Source organism: Patiria miniata, unplaced genomic scaffold, assembly GCF_015706575.1.
Source record: "Patiria miniata isolate m_02_andy unplaced genomic scaffold, ASM1570657v1 HiC_scaffold_7, whole genome shotgun sequence".
In the NCBI taxonomy this organism is placed as follows: domain Eukaryota; kingdom Metazoa; phylum Echinodermata; class Asteroidea; order Valvatida; family Asterinidae; genus Patiria; species Patiria miniata.
This window is the reverse complement of record NW_024037074.1, coordinates 25,845,498-25,865,084: the sequence shown is the minus strand read 5'-3', so window position 1 is coordinate 25,865,084 and position 19,587 is coordinate 25,845,498. Positions and strand designations below refer to the sequence as shown.

General features: G+C 42.2%; 1 protein-coding gene across 1 annotated transcript in view; it reads left to right on the top strand.

Annotated features, from left to right (window-relative positions):
- Positions 1 to 19,587, top strand: part of LOC119744865 (treacle protein-like) — a 41,261-nt gene that overhangs the window by 17,404 nt on the left and 4,270 nt on the right. Inside the window, exons 3-4 of the mRNA XM_038221045.1 lie at positions 11,731 to 15,125; positions 15,873 to 16,077. Of these exons, the coding sequence (XP_038076973.1) occupies positions 11,761 to 15,125; positions 15,873 to 16,077 (3,570 nt within the window). The 5' untranslated portion in view covers positions 11,731 to 11,760. The remainder of the gene's footprint in view (positions 1 to 11,730; positions 15,126 to 15,872; positions 16,078 to 19,587) is intronic.

The following is a 19,587-nucleotide window of genomic DNA, read 5'->3' as shown; positions in this document are numbered from 1 at the left end:
TGGAGCGCGGGAAAACTGCCCCAAAAAGATTTCTATTTTATCAACGGCCGATCAATGTACAGACATAGTATTTAACTTCACCACAGTCAAGTCGTATACTGCACTGCCACTGCCACACACGCAAGAAACATGCAATAGCCGTACAGGCCAATCCCATGATGTCACACACAATAACGAAATTCATGTCCGCCATTTTGTTTTCGGGCTAACGTTAGCGACAAAATTGGATAGTTTACGCATGGAGGAATAAGAACACACGGTAGATTTTGGACCTAAGCACAACATGCATTTCAATAGAGCCAAAGTTAGATGTTATACGAATGGTTGATTGATTGAACAGAGAAAAATAAACCTGCCGATGGAGCAAAAGAGACCCGCGAGAGCGTGCCGTGAGTGTGATGATTTTCACCGTTGCGCTGACCGACAGCTACGGCATGCGTCGGGACTGTCACTCCCATGACTACGCGTACTACGGTAATGATCTCGCAACATTTATTGCTCTGATCTTGAACGTTTTTGTCCCCCCAAAATCGTGATATAAACACTGCTCATTTGTTGTATGGCTCGTCTGTTCAATCAATCATCAATAATTCGTTTTGTACTCAATAAATTTATTAACGAAATTATGTTTTTTATCAATAAAATTGCAGAAATTATTTTCTTCAGATTCAAATTCCGTTTTCCGTTTCGAGGAGCAGATTCCGCGAATTCCGTCCGTTTTCCGCGATCGCGGAAAATCTTTGGCCCTATATCCCCTTTCTAAAACTCTACCATTTGCGACTGATCAACATACCTTGGAAATTCCTAGTTTTTGAGTAAAATCCATATTCGTGAAAACCTTGTGGAGACGTATTCATCTATAGAAATTGCCCTGTGGAGACGTATACAATCTTTTGTTCCTATTGTGTGCATGTCTCCAGAGGGCACGGTGTATCAGATCATTGCATTCAGTTGGTGCTGTGTGTTATATTATGTGACACACACACACAACGTGTACTGTACACTGAATGAACACGGCTGGAAATATGTGTACGTATGTATGCGTATGCCACAAAATGTCAGCCGCAGCAGATATATAAACAACTTTCTTTTTTTTTCTTTTTTTTATGGGAAAGGTAAGACATTAGGTTAGTTTCTTTTCAACCAGACCTTTGAAATAGGATAAAAAAACCAATGTAAACCATATACATTTTTTGGGATTTCAGGCCGTAATGCCCCTTTTAATTAAGGGAAGATGTAGATTCTATATGTCGCTTCACTTTCACAAAAATATGTAAAAGACACAATTCCCTTAAAAGAATTGCGCACAATTCAGACAAAATCATCAAACCCTCATTTTCATCATTACAATTATTTTATAAAAAAATTGTACCTGCACTGTACAGCACAAGTACGGTACATACTACAGTAATACTGCTCCATAAGGCAAAATAAAAAAAAAAACATGTTTAGCGTCCTGCCTTTTTGACAAAAAGGAAGGAGGAGGCCCTTTTTTTTTTTTTTTTTCTTTTCAAAATGGCCGCCCGACACATTTTTCAAGACAACGCGGCCGGGCTATTTTTCCAGATGGTTACCAGCTTTTTTCAAAATGGCCGCCACTTGGACTCAGGAAATGACATATTGGCTTCTTATGGGCAAGATGCAACAGAAAATGAGACCAAAATGATGTAACTATGCAGAACCGAACATCTCTTCTGCGCAATTGCACCATATTTAAAAAAAAAAAAAAAAAAAAAAAAAAGGAGGCGGCCTCTAAAAAGGAAGCGGGCGGGGACGCTAAACATGTTTTTTTTTTTAATTCGCCTAACAAGACACATTTCTCGAAAATGACGCAAACCTGTAATTTCATTTCCCGTTTCTTGGCAGAATAATAACACAGCGCAAATGAGGGAATTGTATTGTCCAGCCATTGGAAGCTTTGATCACCGCCCACTCCTAGTTTTGTCATGATTGTTGTTGACCAAAAAAAGGGACTCATAAATAATACTGCAGTTGTTTGGAATTCCCCTGAGGCTACAGTCTAGTTCAGAACATGCATACTTGTCTGAGTTAATAATTAGCAGCATGCATCGTAAACGAAATGCCCAATGTACATTTATGTACAAGTATACATGTACATGTACACATGTATGTATAGTACATGGCAGTCAAATGTGCAGTAGTTCTGCTTTATCAAGGAATATCTTGTACCTATGACAATGGAGGAATTTTGGGCTGACTCTCTCGCAATTCATTATCAGTCTTCCAATCCTTCGGCATACATGTGTATAATCATTTTTTTGAAAAAAAATGTCTAATTTACAGGATAGAATTGACCATTCTCATACATTTTGTAGTCTTTACAAACATCGGTAATTGACACTCTAGAGATTTTTCAATATCCACGCTTTCAGGGATTTTGCTGAATTTAGAATGGTGACACTGTACACTTGTACATGATGCACTGTGTACTGTGTGCACATGTATGTATGTACATGTACATGTACATGTAGTACCTGTACATTTCACAGGGGGCTTGATGCATCTTGAAAGTTAACGCTTACGGTATTTTGCGATAACCGCTAGACACGTCGTAACTTGCGACGTGTTTTTAAGCCGTATAGTCAAGGAACTTACGATGCGTTCAACATATCTCAAGTTTCTAGAAATAGATCGTACGACGCGTCGCGAGTTGCGACGTACATGTACGGTAACTCAGGTTGCGACGTGTCGCAGCGCTTCGTGAAATCGGGTGCAGGCCAGTGGAAGAGTTTACATAATTGGGGGCCCACATGTATGTATACACAATAATCTGTGTACAGCTGTATGTACATGTAGAGGAATTATGTACGTGTTCATTGTAACCTACATACATGTACTGGCATGTATGTACTAGTACAATGTGAGTTTCCAAATCAGATTTCTTTTACCATGTTTACATGTAACGTGTAGCTCATTCAGTTTTCTGTTAGAGATCTAGATTGATCTATTCAGTGCCTTCTCCGGCCCAAAGGTTGGCTGCCCAGGATGATTGCTGTGAGCCTCCTTCTCTGGCCTGATTGACTAAGTCTTTCACCAAGAGCTTGGTCCATTCCTTGAATCCATCAGTCCACTTTCTTCTCTGTTTCCCTCCGTCTCCCTTCCCATGAATCTTTCCCGTTTGTATGTCATTCTGCAGGTTGTTGTGTCTGACATTGTGACCTAAGTATTGGACTTGTCTGTTGGCAGTTATTTTCTCTAAGGATAGTCTTACCCTTGCAGTTCTACAGACATGTACTGATGCATTGCTCATTTTGCTTTTCCAGCTGATTCTGAGCATTCAGCATTAGACACCACATTTCAGGTGCCTGTAGCCGCTTCATGATGACCTTGGAGTTCGTTCATGCTTCCGCTCAATAGAGAAAGGCAGACCGATCATAGCGCTCGAGCATTCTTAATGTGCAAGGCGTGGTGTGTCACATTCTGTGCTCTTATCATCTGTCCAATTTTATTTGGCTTTGTCGGTCCTGTTTATCATATTGATTGAGACATGTACATGAACTTTGTGTACACGTATACTGTACAAGTATGCATTGCATGTACAGTATGTAAGGATGATAGTTTTGCCCACCATGCCCGCCTCAAAATTTAGACTGTACAAAGTAGCATAAATCTGTGTGTGTACATGTACAATGTACACCTACAGAGTCCCTTATGGGATAGAAAAAACATAATAGAACAATAGACCCCACAAGGAAGTCTTTAAAAATCTATCTGGTCTCTGGTTTCTGGTATGCGCGCGTCGCCGTAGCCATGCGCGTCGGCAATATGACATTTTTTTTTTCAATGTAAGATGATGTCTCAAAACCGCCAAACTCACTGGTTTGACTGGAATCCTGCTGACTGCACAATCTCAACGTGTTTTTAGAAGGGGTTAGGATCGAGTATGAGCTTTATGTGGCCTTTCTGGGCTCCCATATATTTTGCACTAAGTTTAGTCGGGCTCCAATTGCAGTCATCAGCCGACATTTGAAGAAAAAAAGTAAAAAAAAAAAATTAAGCTGCGTCGCCGCACCACTTTTGGGGCAATCTCCATACCAGAAACCGGAGACTTTTTTTTGGGGGGGCCTAAGGGAAACGCTTTGGAGTTTGAGATTTCAATAGGAACAAAGGAGAACAAAAGAAGGGGAATTAACAAAGGTCTTACCATGTATGTAATGCTGTGTGTGTGTGTTGGGGAGGGGGCGGGGGGGGGGGATGGTTCTCACCAGTAAATCTTGGGGGGGGGGATGATCCAATGGCTCACCCACTCCCACCCCGGTCTGGGGGGGGGGGAGATATATCCTCCCCATTCCCCCGGGATTTACGCCCATGACTGTACATCACATTTCCATCGAAGTCCTCATTTTGTGCCGCAATTAAAGAAATTGAGGCGGGCATGTGCAGCCTCACGTGATAAGAATCTTAAGCATTGATTTGACCTAGTTAGGAAGCCAGTACTCCCTCCCTAGAGCACACCGGGCTTGGATGAGGAGTGATGGAGCCAGGTCCGTAGCCTGGGGCAAGTTATTGAAGACAATGATCAAGTTTAACATGCCTTTCTCATTTGGAGAGGATGTGGTCTAAGATACACTGTACATGTGGAATATATTGTTTTGATAATGGGAATAATATTCGGTCATCCACCTGATATCCAGATAGCAGTTTTTCCAATAGGAATTTTCGAAAAATGTGGGTAGACTTCCGAAGATGAAGAGAAATGCTTATGATGCCATTTTAATCCTTAAAGTTTGAATCCTTAAAATCTTTCAAGAACTGCCAGTCAGCTACACATATGTACCGGTACATCAAAAAGTTATAAATATCGATACATACATGCACACGTTGTTCTTAATATTTATAAAAGTCATTGTTCACACAAATCCTGACCAGTGGACTATTGAATTCAGATCAATGCACGTGAATTTGAACCAGGACGTCAGCCGGCATTTCCTGACTGGCACGTGCAATCTCCAAATGGCGTACGCAGTTTAGGCTGGCGCACATGTAACTTATCTGGTGTGTTGCATGTTTGATCCAAGTCATTGGCATACGGGAGGGGGGGGGGCCAACGGGGGCTGGTCGCCCCCTCCCCTAAATTTTTTTTTGTTGTTGTTGAATATTCAAGAAAGAAATTGAAATGTTTTATACCAGTACATCTCCGTCGCAATCCATCAACTACACATACATGTACCTTTTAGTTTTAATATTACAATATGGTAATAGTGCATAATATTATGAACCAGTACTTCATCCCCTTCCCCTTTTTAAAATACATATATGCTCGAGCCCTCTTGGCCCCCCAAAACTTTTGGATCCTCCCTTGAGCAAAGTTCAAATAATCGAAAAGAAAATTATTTGAACACACACATCCCTACGTGTAAAATAAGCCAGTTTGAGTATTCCAGCTGTGTGTGTGCTCACATCAAAATTTGACGATTTTTCTTGTCTGTGTAAACAGTCTTAAACTGTCTACTACCATACAAGTACATGTACGTACATGTAATGGACTGTTCACTGGTTTCCCAAGGCCATACTACCTCCGTTCCAGTAGTGCACTTGAGTTTCTGGTGAAGACCTTTTACTTGAAGTGGACATTCAGAGATTGTGTGGGCACTGTTGCTGGGGAGATTGGAGAAGTAAAATGTTCACTTGCCACATTCAACAAAGTTGTCTACATCTATAGGCAACAATTTTTTACATGATGCGCATAATGTGATTGATAGGTTTCAGGTTTATTTCCATACTATAAGGTAATTCAGTTGAATAATATACATCAGGTAAACATTTTAACGAAACTTTGAAATAATAGTATGGGGAGGCCAGACAAGAAGCCGAAGCTTGTACTAGGTCTGCCCCCTTCACAAAGAATACATGTAGTTATACAATTCATGAATAATCATAGGATATATCAATAATATGTGATTACATTACATTAAATTCACGAGCTCATGCAAAACTTTACAAAAAAAAGATTAAGTTACTTGAGGGAAATTTACCATCCTTGACTTTACATGTGATGTTAATACTTTTACTTGGCAATAAAGTAATAATTTTGCTCTTAATCACCATTGACATTAACTTAGAGAGAAGTAGCTTTTTATAATACAATTTACATGCTCTAATTGAGGTCATTGGGCAGAGAGATCGAATTTTATTCCAAAGGAGGGGCCCCTGGTGTCGTACAGTTGAGAGGTGTAGGGATGTTCTAACTTTATTAAGATGAAGCTTATTTGACGATCTTGTGTCGTAATGATGAATATCTGTGTTCATTACAAAAAACGATTTAATATTCAAAGGCAGTATGTTTTTTTCAAAATTATACATCAGAGCACACAATTTATATTTATAAAGATCATATACAGATAAGGTGTTGAACTTAACAAATAGCGGGGCAGAGTGATCCTTAAAACTAGAACCATTAATCAGTCTTAAAGATTTCTTCTGTAAAACGAGCAATTTATCAAGGTAGGTTTCATGAGTATTTCCCCAGGCAAGTGTACCATATTGAAGATGAGGCAAGGATAACGTATTATAAATTGAAAATAGAACACGGGATGGGACAAAATATCTAAGTTTTCTAAGAATACCAAGGTTGCGAGATATAAGTGTAAGGACTTTCTGACAATGATTTTTCCACGTTAACTTATCATCAATAATGACCCCCAAAAACTTACAGGAATCAACCTTTCATGTACATATGCACATGTACCTGTCATGCCTGTGTCCGTACACATGGGCGTGTTCATCTATTCAAACTGTGGACGAAAAACTCCAGAGAACAAAAGAGAACAATATCGTCCACGATTCCCAGCATACGTCCGCGATTGGGGTCGTGTACAAAACCTACGGGAGTCTTCCTAAAAAGTTTAAGTACAAACAAAAGAGGGACAATAGGACGTCCACGATCGATGGTGTGAACACGTTTGCATACATGTACTAGGGACTATTTGAAATGGTATGGGTACAGGAAACAGGTACATGTACATGTAGGCCTATGGCATGTACATGTGCATTGTACCTGTGAGGCAGAGAAAAACTAGCTGGTTACTGTACATGTGGTACGGTACATGTACATCACCATTTTGTTTCACCGACCTCCATGATTTCACAAACCCACATAAAACATAACATTTTGTAGTATGCACATTGCCCATAGTGTGCCATATGAAATAACCACACAAAACATAGATTTAACAGGCATCTTCTTCCAAGCCGCATACACGTACATGTTGTTCATATACCGTACATGTTCTATTTCTAATGATCCCTATTGTACAATATTTACAAGTGTGAAAGGCATGCTTTGTCTAGTATGCAGTAAAACATCCTGCCCAAGGACACCTCTCAAAATCAGTGGTCAAATAAACCAGTGATCCTACATGTACTGTACACTGGTTACGGTACATGGACATGATCATACACAATAACAAATGTGGGGATGCTGTCTAAGCACTGTAGCATAGCAAAATGTGAATAACTGAAGTGTGTACAATGTAAACATGTAGTCGTATACATGTACGCCTGAATTTAAATGAATGCCATATCTACCCTGTGTACATACATACATGTACATGTACATAGTATGTAAATGTAGGCCCCATCCTCCCCGATTCATAATTTAGTGTTCATTCACATACCGGTACATACTGGTACATGTTGAAATATTCATGACCATGTACTGACTAGATAGATTGCTGGAATCTTAGACTGACTTGAAGTCTGCACATAAATCCCCCTCCCTGGCCCTTTCCCCATCATCATCATCTCATGTCGCCGCCTCACTGCTGACCATTCTATGTTTACTGATAGCAGCAATCCTTACACAGCCAATGCATCAGACAAAAGTCACTCTGATTGTCTGACAGCAAGAATCAAAGAAAAGAAAGTTATCTTATTTTCTTCAGAGTGATTTGCCATCAAGAGCGACAGATGCAGAATGAGAACATGTATGTGAATGCACCTGAGTTCAACTGCAAATTTCACCCAAAAAACGATATCTGGCATTTTAACTTTTACCTGTAATCTTTACTGCTTATTGGACATGGTGACATGCTTGAAATAGGAATTAAAACATAATGCGGTGAAGGCCCGCCCACACATGTACCGGTACATGTACATGTGTGTACATAACACACGTATACATGTACAATCCAAGTTGACAAGTACATGTACTTGTCAACTTGGATTGTACATTGGCGTCGCTGGGGGTGGGGTTTTCATTATGCCCACCCTGGAAATATTGTTCCCACACTCATAGAAATGCCCCCCCATTTTTTTATTCCCCCATTTTGCCCCCCCCCCTGTTTTCTTCAACACTTTATTAATAAATATATTAATTATGTTTATTTTCTTCACTGTTAAGATGGGTACTCTGGGTAATTGTAAACAATCCTAAATGGCTTTAATAAGGGATAAACATGGCCCCCCCCCAAAAGTAGTTCTGCTTCCGGTTACCCTACCCACATGTAGCTATCCTATTTTGACAACCCCTACCTTAATTTTTTAAAGGAATAAATGAGAAAAAAATACCCAGAAAACCATCAATTACAATATTTTTCCCTTGACTACACGCAGACACCTCAAGATGATCGTACACAATAAAATCGGCCAGAAAAAAATAATTTCCTATGTATATAGCTACAATACATTGTACATGTACATACCGTTTGTACATGTAACAGGAAGCAGGATTATTTTTTTTTGCCTTAATTAAGAACTGCACAGCAAATTGGACCAATTAGCATGCAGATGAGAAATTCATTCAGCTCATTAAAACATTGTAATCCCATACCCTGCCCAGTAGGACCGCCCTTTTCCCTTCCCAGCCCCACTCCACTACCGTAATTACTGCAAGGCCTCCACAACCAACAATTCATCAATAGGTCATACAGTATACACTTGTACATTGTACACGACTACACTTGTACATATGTCTGTTAGGCATAACAGATATCATGTACACGCACATGTATGTACATGTACCGAATTACCGTACATGTGCGTTTCCTGCCTTACAGTCAATCCAAATACAAATGCACATGAATATAGGGGCAATCCCATGAGAAATTGGGCATGGCTGACCATTGGAAAGTTTAATGAAATCTTCAGAACTACAATCATCACAACCTCAAATGTGGTGTCAAATTAAAGGGAACAAGACCTTTCATATTTTGAGTGGCTTGTCAATGAGTTGGGATATGGTTAAGTATTTTTTTGTGTGTCAAAAATGGGGGAGGGGGGTTAGCGCAAAAATTATATATAGGCACCTGTAGTCATTTTGGCACCTTGATTTTGCATGCAGAATATAAGCGTGATTGTGAGTTTTATGTTCTCAGGCAGAGAGAAAGGTCCATATATTATTCTTAAAGTTTTTTTGGGGTGATATAATATGAACATAATTTTGTTACCAGGTTTTATTGTGTATCAAAGATGGTGGACAAAGTGTAACGTGAGTTACTGAAATGTGTCCCCCTAGAGATTTCATGCTTGAATTTAAAAAAAAAAATTGTTGTGGTACCTAGCATATGACTTACTGTACTACCTAATGATGTAAGGGCACTCCAACAGTTTACAGTAAGAGGAAACTTTCAAATGCAAAATACCGCCAATTTTGTGTAACGTGAGTTACCGATAAAAATGTATTGCTAAACAGACCTAAGCTTATTATAACATTTGTTGTTTAATTTCAAGGGATCGTCTGTGAGAAAAATCCACCCTAAATACTGTGACTGTATAAAATAACAGTGCATAGTAGACGGAAGACACCTAATAAATGTAATGTGAGTTATCGTAGAATTACCCATATGGACATGTACCGGTACATTGACCAAACCAACCTATTGGCACAGGTACTTGTACATAATGTACCCTGCAGTACATGTACACGTACATTTGTATACTAGCCCCTTTTTGTTGTGATCACTAGAATTGATTAGACAAGATTTGTGCCGGAAATTCTTTGTATTGTAGCTCTCTCACTCGCCCCCCCCTCCCCCCCCCACCTCACACTGAGGCCAGAGAGTCAATGAATTTTTACATGAGCAGCGCGCGCGAGTGGTTGTGGTAATTAAGCATTGACAGGCTCACACGAACCATGCAATACAGGTGCAGCCTTACACTATAAAATACCCCCATCTACCTTTGAATTGCCCCCTAGTAATAGAGAAACCATTAATTAATCATGCAAGGTCTGTACTCTGCATGTGTCGTGCGTTCTGCTTTCCGCCGTATTTAATTGTTGGCATTTTGATAGTCGGATGTACTGAACTGTACACCCACTGGCTAGCAACTGTGGTTATTTTTCCCCCAGGGAAATTGGGCCTCTGTTGTTTTTGCAGCGTGATATTAGAAACATTATACGTTCATGTACGGTACATGTCTGATGGCGTAGTCCTCTGACAGTTGCATATTGCACATTTGCAATGTGCCCAAGATTTTAAGTGTGTGAAGAGGCCATCCAGTGGAATATGATGAATTGTACCAAGTGCAGAATCAAAGAAACAGAAATATTAAGCCCAATGCTTGCTTGTGTTTTTATGTACACGTACATTTGTATTTCAGATAAAAATGAAACATGTGCAAAGAAAGAGAGTTGCACCAAATTTGATTGCGTACTAGCATCAGCAATGGCACACTTTCTGAAATGGCATTTTCAAGGCCGTGATTGGAGAAGATGCATCATTATGGTTATAGATGATTAACTTCTCTTCACCCTAACCCTGCCGAATCCAACAGAATCCAACTGTACCTGTTGGAGCCTGTTGGATTGAGAGTAAACCCCTTGTATACGTGTACATATTCAGAGTTGGATTCTGTTGGGTACTGATAAATAATGCCAAGTTGGACTCTGCTGGAACCAGCAGACAATTAAAAATTAGGCACAGTTGGATTCTGTTGGATTGAGCAGGAAGTAACTGTTGGACTCTGTTGGATTTAGCAGGGTAGTCCTGAGGAACCCTTAGGGGGTAGGGTTTTAACTACCAGAAAATCAGCAATTTGTAAGCTCGACACCTATGCTGGGTCAAATTTTAATTCACCAAACTCCAATGCATGCCCACTAATGTATTCATGTACTGGTAGGTAGGCCTATACTTGAACAAGTACATGAAGTACATGTACGGTACATGTACAGTGTACATGTAGGAATGGTTTTGGTTGATTGAAAACCACTTCGTTGTATTTTAATTTGTTATAGTTCTATCATTTTCGTATTGAAGACTACGTGCAGATGGTAATTTTGTAATTGCTTGATGAATTATTTTTTTTCCCCAAGACATTGTTAGTACAGTTTGTGCACAGGTACCGTTTCTGTACATAATGTACAGAAAATCCATTTGACATAATGGAAGTCATCGTTCGTTACATAGTTCCAGCAGTTAACAATCTACATATTAAGACATACCGGTAGTACATGTATACATGTACGTATGCAGATGCAGAAATATACAACTTGCACAGTGTTTTCTCATATGTCTTGTACATGTACCTGGTTATTAATCTCTTGTGTTTGACAGCTGCCCAGTACATGTATGTACAATATTCAAGACTTCTTCGATCTGGTGACATTTTCATCTATCTTTCAGCGGATGGGGCGTCAGTTATGCATGATTTACTTGTAGTTGATGGATAGTGAGAAAGATGCAGTGAGTATTCTACTGGACATGCATGTGCTATATTTTGCTATTTGCATTTGGTTTTGATACAGTCCAATATTTTTGTCATTTGGTACAGGATAGCAGTCGGTAGCTGTGTTGTGCAAGCATGGCCAGGCGTGATGCAGCCCAGTTTGACGATGCATTTGAGGATGCAGAGAGTGACATTGTGAATCCCAAATCCAGCCTGGATGCTCACCTCAACATGGATGCCATCACCTCGTCGATTCGCAGCAACGGAGAGCTGCCCGAGTCGGAGAAGTCGGAGTCCCAGTGCGGGGAGGAGGTTGTGCCAGAGGAGATGAATGGTGCCTTGGAAGGGGAGGAGGACCAGATGGAAGGGTATTACGAGAATGAGGAAGAAAGCCATCAACCCAGGGAGAACTTGCATCAAGAGCTGGATGCAAATGAGTACTACGCAGAGCCAACCAATCAGTTCCACACAGGCATGACAGGAGAGGACATGACAGAGAGTGATAACGACAGAGATTACCAAGGGGAGGTGGAGGCAGAAGAGGAGGACATTCTCACAAGTGAGGGACATTATGCCGAAGATGCCCCTCAGGATGAGCAGCAACTCCCTCCCGACCAGGAGGAGGGGTCACCTAGGGAGGGCGAAGGAGCAGAAGAAGATAACATGGCTGCTGAAGTTGAAGGGGATTTCAGTAGAGACACCAGGGTGGAGGGGATGCAGTATGGGAGTGAGGATGAAGAAGAAGCAGAAGGGGAGGACTTCTTCGAGGAGGTGGAAGATTTCTATCTGGGGGAGCCCCAGCCAAAGCCACAGTTTGCTCCAGAGGAGGAGCTGCCTCAGTCGGAGCAAGCAGAGAGTGATTCTTATGAGCCAGTATCACAGGCCCATCTAGATAACCAAGCAACTCATTTCAGTCAGTCGAACACAGCAGATGCATATGACTGCCACCGTGAACCGGATCAGATCTGCGAGGAAGAACCGATTGAGGATCAGCTCGAAACTGCAGAGCAAGATGGTCTGCCACTTAAAGAAGCCACTTATGATATAGAGAGGTATGGAGAAGAGATGGCAGTCTCACATGCCGTCGTTGATCAAAGTCAGAGTGATTCAGCTGAGGCAGATCAAGAGGACTTTAGTCCAGCTCTCAGTGACCGAGGTTATCCAAATGAGCCTCCTGCTGATGAGAGCTTTACCCCTGAACAAGCTGAGGATGACTCTCTAGATTCAAGTAAAGACTTTACTAAGGAGAATAAATTCATCAACGTGGTACACCCAAATGTAAGTAGATTCCCAGAGCGTAGAGAAGAGCTGCCCATAAATGCACCAAAGTCAGACAATGATAGTACTCACAAACCAGTTCGACAACTTGCAAGCAATCAGGAGGTCATCCCTCCTAAAACTGTCCGTCCAAAGAGTCCACAGAGGTTGGGGCACCCAACTCCTTGGCCTACTACCGGTACATCTGCAAACACCAGTACTACTGCGCATTCCCAAAGAGGTACAACTTCTCCACCTCAACTGGCCTCCACAACTCAACCTAGAGATGCCAAGAGTACTAAGCCAACCGCAAGGCAACCAACTGGTCAAACTCCAAGAAGCCCAACACGACGAGTGCCTACAAGACAGCAGCCAGCAGCACAGACATCGACCGCAGCACCACCAGCTAAAACATCCCCTACTAGAGCTGCCCCTGCAAAAAAGCAGCAGGAGAGATACGAACTGAGCAAGAGCGACCCTAGGGGAGTTGGTCCTGGACAAGCTCAAAGAAGACAAGCCCCTGAATCAAAGAATGAGGTCAGTCAACAGAGGATGCACCAAGACAAGCCGATGGAGAAGCCAGCTGAGGCTCAAAAACCACTCCCTGTTCCTGGTGGGGCCAGGCCAGTGGCCTCCTTGAAATCCCGATTTCAGGACGAGATGAAGGAAATCTTTGATTTAGAGAAAAACCTATCTTCTAGTACTTTCATTAATCCTGCTCAGGAAGCTGGCAGGTGGACTCAGAATGGACAAAATGTCAAGAATGGAACACCTACCGGGCAGAGAACTAGTCCGGTGCGTGCTCGTCATAATGAGGAGTATGCAGCTGTGTCATCACTAAGACCAGCAGTTGAAAGGTCCAGTGGAGGATTGAGTACACCAGGCAGGGCCCAGTCAGCATCGCAGCATTCAGGCCAGCTTTCACCACAACCAGCAGGCGCCAAGACACAGGCACCCAAAAGATCTTCTCCACCTGCCAAACGAATCAGCAGTTCACCACGAATTCAAGCAGCTCAGCCAGAGCCCCCACGGAATAACTCCAATGCCAATAATCCACCAAGGGCCAACCCTGGTTCTAGTGCCTTGCAGAGGGGCAGGGGCGCTGACAAGTATAACTTCAATATGAGTGAACTGTCAGACGGTGCCAGTGGGGAGGTGGTTTTTGATGACTGTGACGAGTGTGGAGCCTACCTTGATGAGCGCATGGGTGGCTCCACTAGCCCGGATGTTCCTACCAAAAGGTTAAGCAAACCAGTCAATGGCTCAGTATCCCAGGAGAGGCCACGATCCTTGAGACGTCGCAACAGCTACGAGATGGCAAATCGTGAATCAAGCAGTGAAGACGAGGCAGATGAAGGCGAGTACAGAGTCGATGAAGGGTATGCCGCTGGTAGTGCTGAAGATGGCAGCACCCCATCCCATCAGCATCCTACTCGTAAAGAAGATCTTGCAGGGTCCTCTTCAGGAGGGAAGTATGATCTGGATGTTGATGGCAGTACTGACAGCGACGACAGGGCTCCAGTCATCCCGCCGACTGGTGTTGATGAAAATCTCTTGGCCAGGCTAGCAGCTAGGGAGCTAGCCAATCTATGGAAGTCCAACGACAAGAACAAGCAGAGTGCTGGCTCAGACAGCGGTGTCCAACCAGACAGCAGTAGGCAATCATCTGAGTACTCAGGTCCCAGCCCTCCAACAACACCACAAGAGCTTACTGTAGGTGGAGTTAAGCAGGATCAGCAGCGCAAGCCCAACATGCCAAACGTCAGTCCCATGGAGTATGATGTGGTGGGCGTTCGCCTGGCTGGCCATGCTGAGAGCAATGTCAGTGCAGGCAATCTTCCACCCCACCCAGAGGAGGACCAGTTCTCAGATGCCGATGAAGAAGATGAGCCCAAGTCTGGTGGTGGTGGAGGTGGCAGCGCATCGGTGCCAGACAAATTCCCCGAGAGGTTTAATTTCAGTCCAGGCTACAAAAATCTCAATCTGGGAAGTCCAGTTGCTGGGAGGTATCCCCCTAAGCCTGTGAAAGAGACCCTACCACCTCCTAAACCGGTGGATGTCAAAGATGCCATGAAGGAGCTCCAACAAGCCCTTTCGACCAGCAAGACAGCTTCTATGAAGACTCCATCATTCTACGTCCAGGAGCAACTGCCGCAGCCAATCTGGGTGATGCAGCCAGAGACAGCGCAGAGAGCTGCTGACGAAGACAGGAGACGGAGGATCATGGAGGAACGTAAGAAAAGGTGAGAGCTATGAGTCTAAGTCTGTCTTAAAATTACGTGAGATATAGTGCAGTGCTAGGCTTTGAGCTGTATCACAGAAATGTGAAACTAAAAGGGTTAAAGTAAAAGAAGGTGAAATGAGACCACAAATGCAGAGTGAAAAATTCTTTCACTATCTTAAAATGCACTCGACAGGACAACATTTGACAGAGCACATCTGTTTTTGTCAGGACTCAAACAAATGTAAAGACATGCTTCTTTAGTTTTACCCTCTGAAATCAAACGGTTTTCCGGTCATCATTTGTAATTCATTTTCCTTTTTTTTCGATTGGCAAAACCATTCAAAGTGTCAATGATAGTAACAATGACATTGATGATTATGACAATGGGCTCCGTGCACCAACAAAGAGGACCCATTTTTTACCACTTTTGAGGGCCCTGTGGACAGGACGGGAGGGGTACTGTAATGTACTGTACTGGTTCATACGACTTCCTGAATGTGCCAAAGCTATTAGCCACAGCGTCTTCGCGTGAGCGTCAGGCGTCGTTGGCCTGCAAATACGTTCGAATTTAACTTGCGATGGTCTCCCAGACTAATCCCCGCCCCTAATAAGTTTGGATCATTTGAAATATGCAGTGGATGGACCAGGAACCAGTCTAGGTCTCCCCCAACTCTCCTTTTCTGGCCATTGAAGGGGTACTTGTGCACGGAGCCCATAGGAAACTCAGCTTGTTTAAGACAAACTCACCCCTGTTTTCTTACAACAGACAGGAGGAGTTGCGCGTCCTGCGGCTGAAGCAGCGTGAGGAGTACATGCAGAGCACCGACCCGCAGTGCTACCAGCACATAGTTACCGATGAAGATGAGGAGACGGACGAAGGGCTAGAGAGCCGACAGCTCATCTCAAGCCAGGACCAAGCCGGGGGTAACTACCTGAACAAGCAGCGGCTGGTCATCGAACCGGACATGCGGGTAAGATCATAGAAGATACATGTAGTCATTTCATGTGACTTTAGACAGGAAGGACATTTGTGTCGCATTCTGGTAGAATCAGACAGACCTTGGCAGGGTGGGATATGTGGGTTAATGTAAGATTCTGAAAAGTTCTAAATTTTCTCCACAATCGGAGACAAAACAATTTGGTGTATAATGAGCTCCGTGCGCCGACGAAAGAGGGCGCCCTTTTACCTAGCAACGATGTCCCATGGGCGGGACATTTTGCCGGTTGACGCGCACTGTTCCTTGTGTGTGACGCACGTACACCAGGGGATTTGAACTATGTACACGCAGTGGCCATGCTTTGCAGCAAATGAATTGCAGTCAGGCAAGATGGCGTCGGTCGGTCACCCCCAACTGTACTCTCTTTGCCGGTGAGGGGGTACTTGTGAACGGAGCGGATACATACAGCCATTCCAATATAAAGTTACAAATTATGTTAACAGTTGGATTTCTTCGGGAAAAAAAGAAAAGGTCCTGTATACATTTGTACTTGAGTGAAAAATTTATTTGTACCTTCTTTCATCTGGAGATGTTTTGAACAGAAGTATTGGGAATGGGTATACATGTAAACAGATTGTTGTTGTTTTTCTCTCTTTAAGCTCCTCATTTTGCCTGCCTGGATCCATCTGTTTTTACAAGAATATGTCGCATGTTGTGTACAGTACTTCCATTTTCCCTTCATGAGAAGTAGCATTTCCCACCGTCCATTCATAGCTGACGTATGTGTCGTCCCAATTTTCTAAGTATCGCAATACATGTACACACCTCGCCTCATCAAAATTTGACACCACGGCTTTTCTGCGTGTGATGTGCATTCAGGAATAGCCATCAAGCTTTCCGGGGTGCGATACGGGTTTGATAAGGATCCATGGTATAATGTACTGCACTGGGGCTGGAGCTTGAGTAATTCGTGTCTGCTTGCAAAGTGGTTCAGTTGGACTTTCATTTGGCGTGATATCAAAATTTTAAGTGCGAAGAATGTGACAGTGTCATGACTGCTACCGGTATTGGTGTGCATTTACAGGCGGTTCGGGAACCGGGTACCCGATTAAAAAAAAAAATGGGAACTCGGGTATCCATTGAAGAAACCCAACACCAGAATTCAAATCTCGGAAGTTGCTGTCCAGATTATTCATAAGGTCCGCACGATAATACTACCACAACGGTGCATCAATACAGCAAGATACAAGTGTGTACATTTTTCAATCGTGTTCCCTGAATCTATTTTATAAATTGTAAACTGTTGAATGGGATGGTGCCAGACTATTTTATGACTGGAGTGCGTTCCAAGCCTCACTTTCAAATTTTTTTTCTTTTATATAAATGTGGCTTAAAACGTAGGGTATTTTCAAATTTTGAATTATTCATGAGAGGAGACTGTATTAACTTGTAAGTAACTTTTATTTCATTGCTTTCATTTCTGCTCGCAAGTTCCAAAAACGAAGAGTTTACCTCACTTTCAATTCAATATGGCCGACTCGTGAATAAAGTCTGTTCCTACATGTACATGCCTTTAAGACACAGTCATTGTGACGTCATTAAAATTAGGCATGCAACACAGCAACAATTCCACAGAAAAAAAAACCTCGGAGACAATTTATTCCAAAATGATACAAGTAGGTAATTGAAACACAACAGCGGCATCGTACATTTGTGATTCTTGATATGACGTAACTGGATTAATTTTATAAGATTTGAGGCTTTGCATGGTGGGGTATCGGTATCGTTTCGGTTTGCAGTAACACCATGTGGTAATAACTACTGCTTAGAAGATATTAGTTCTGAAAAGAACTTGTCCTGCTTATTATCAACTTTGCTAAGTAGTTTTTTTGTTCTGATAAGAACAGTCTCCTGACGATGACTAGAGCAGGCTAGTTGAAACGTTGAGACCAAAGGACTGTTCTTATCAGAACAAAAAAAACTACTTAGCAAAGTTGATAATAAGCAGGACAAGTTCTTTTCAGAACTAATATCTTCTAAAGCAGTAGTTATTACCACATGGTGTTACCGCAAACCGAAATGATATGGATTAATTTTCCTCCTAAACTGAAACGTTCTCACGACATAACCGCTTTCAAGCACTAGTCGGTATCCACTGATACATAATGTGTATCTGTGACAATCCAGGAATGCCCGGTCTTGCCTTCTTGTCGGCAGTGGACCATTATTAGATGTAGCCGGGACGTTAATTTGATTTCCAGCGCCACTCCATTGAATTAGCCATCTCCACGCATAGCGCAAGGTCAACTGAGATGACAAGACGCCCATTTATTGGATTCCTGTACAATCCTCTTTAAGGCCCATACACTTTCAATTTTTTTTTAAAACGACAATGGTTTTTAGAGAAAGTATTTACTTTGCTCATTGAAGGGATTTTCAAATTTGCTTTTAATCTTATTTTAGGCGCTTAAGGGGTGAGTTATTGAATATTGACACTGTCCACAACAGGTCGTTTGTGATATGAAAAATAAATCATTTGGGCATTGAACTTTTTATCCTTACAAACATGGAGACTTTTCTTCCTTTCTTGAAACTTTAATTCATGCTGCTTTTAAATTTTTTATTGTTTGTTGTACATTGTATCGGTATGTATTCATGTGTTATTTTCATTAGGTGTGAAGACTGTACATGTACACCTGCTAGTGTAATTTGTCATGATGGACCATGCATACATGTACATACAATGTACCGGGAGCTGGTAAAAGCTAATTCTTGATCTTTACATCAACACAAAATGGTGCCTGAGCATAGTCAGTGTGATTCAGTCACTAACATGAGTCACAACTTCATTGTACATGTACATGTATGTACATCACTGTAGACCTCGTGACCTTGAAAGGATTTACATACTATGTACAAAGTAGAAATCAAGTTTAGTATTAAACCTCCAGTACCTACATTATGCAAGTTGATTTTGCTAATGGCCCTTTCATTATTGATTGCTCCATTTTGAAGAATAGGCTTGTTGTACAGAAAGTGGTAAGACTGGTAAGCAGCAGGTCATGGGTTCGAGTCCCACCTGAATAAGCTGTTGAATTTTGAATTACAGAGTTTATGAAATACGTTGGCGAAGGGGAAACCCTAATATAAAATAAAATCTCTGTACATGTAGGCCTATGTCCATTATGTATATCTTTTGTAAACGGTGTATCTCATGTCTCCTTGCATATGGGCCCATCGCCAAGGAGGGGCCTAGGGGGGCCTGACCCCCCCTGATGAACAACTGGCCCCCCCCCCTCCATCGTCAAAAACCATAGGCGTAAATATTATATACTGGTATAAGTGTGTTTTTTCTTGTAGTGTGCCCCCTAGTTTGTACTGTGCCCCCCTCCCCCCCCCCCCAATGCGTGGAGCTGGCGATGGTGTTGCTTGCGTACCATCCTGTTTTTTGTTTCCTCAACACTACCTGGTGTGTCATCTCTATCAATTCCGGTTATTGCTTTTGAATCAACATTAGCATAGTAGCACTGATCCGTCTGCACA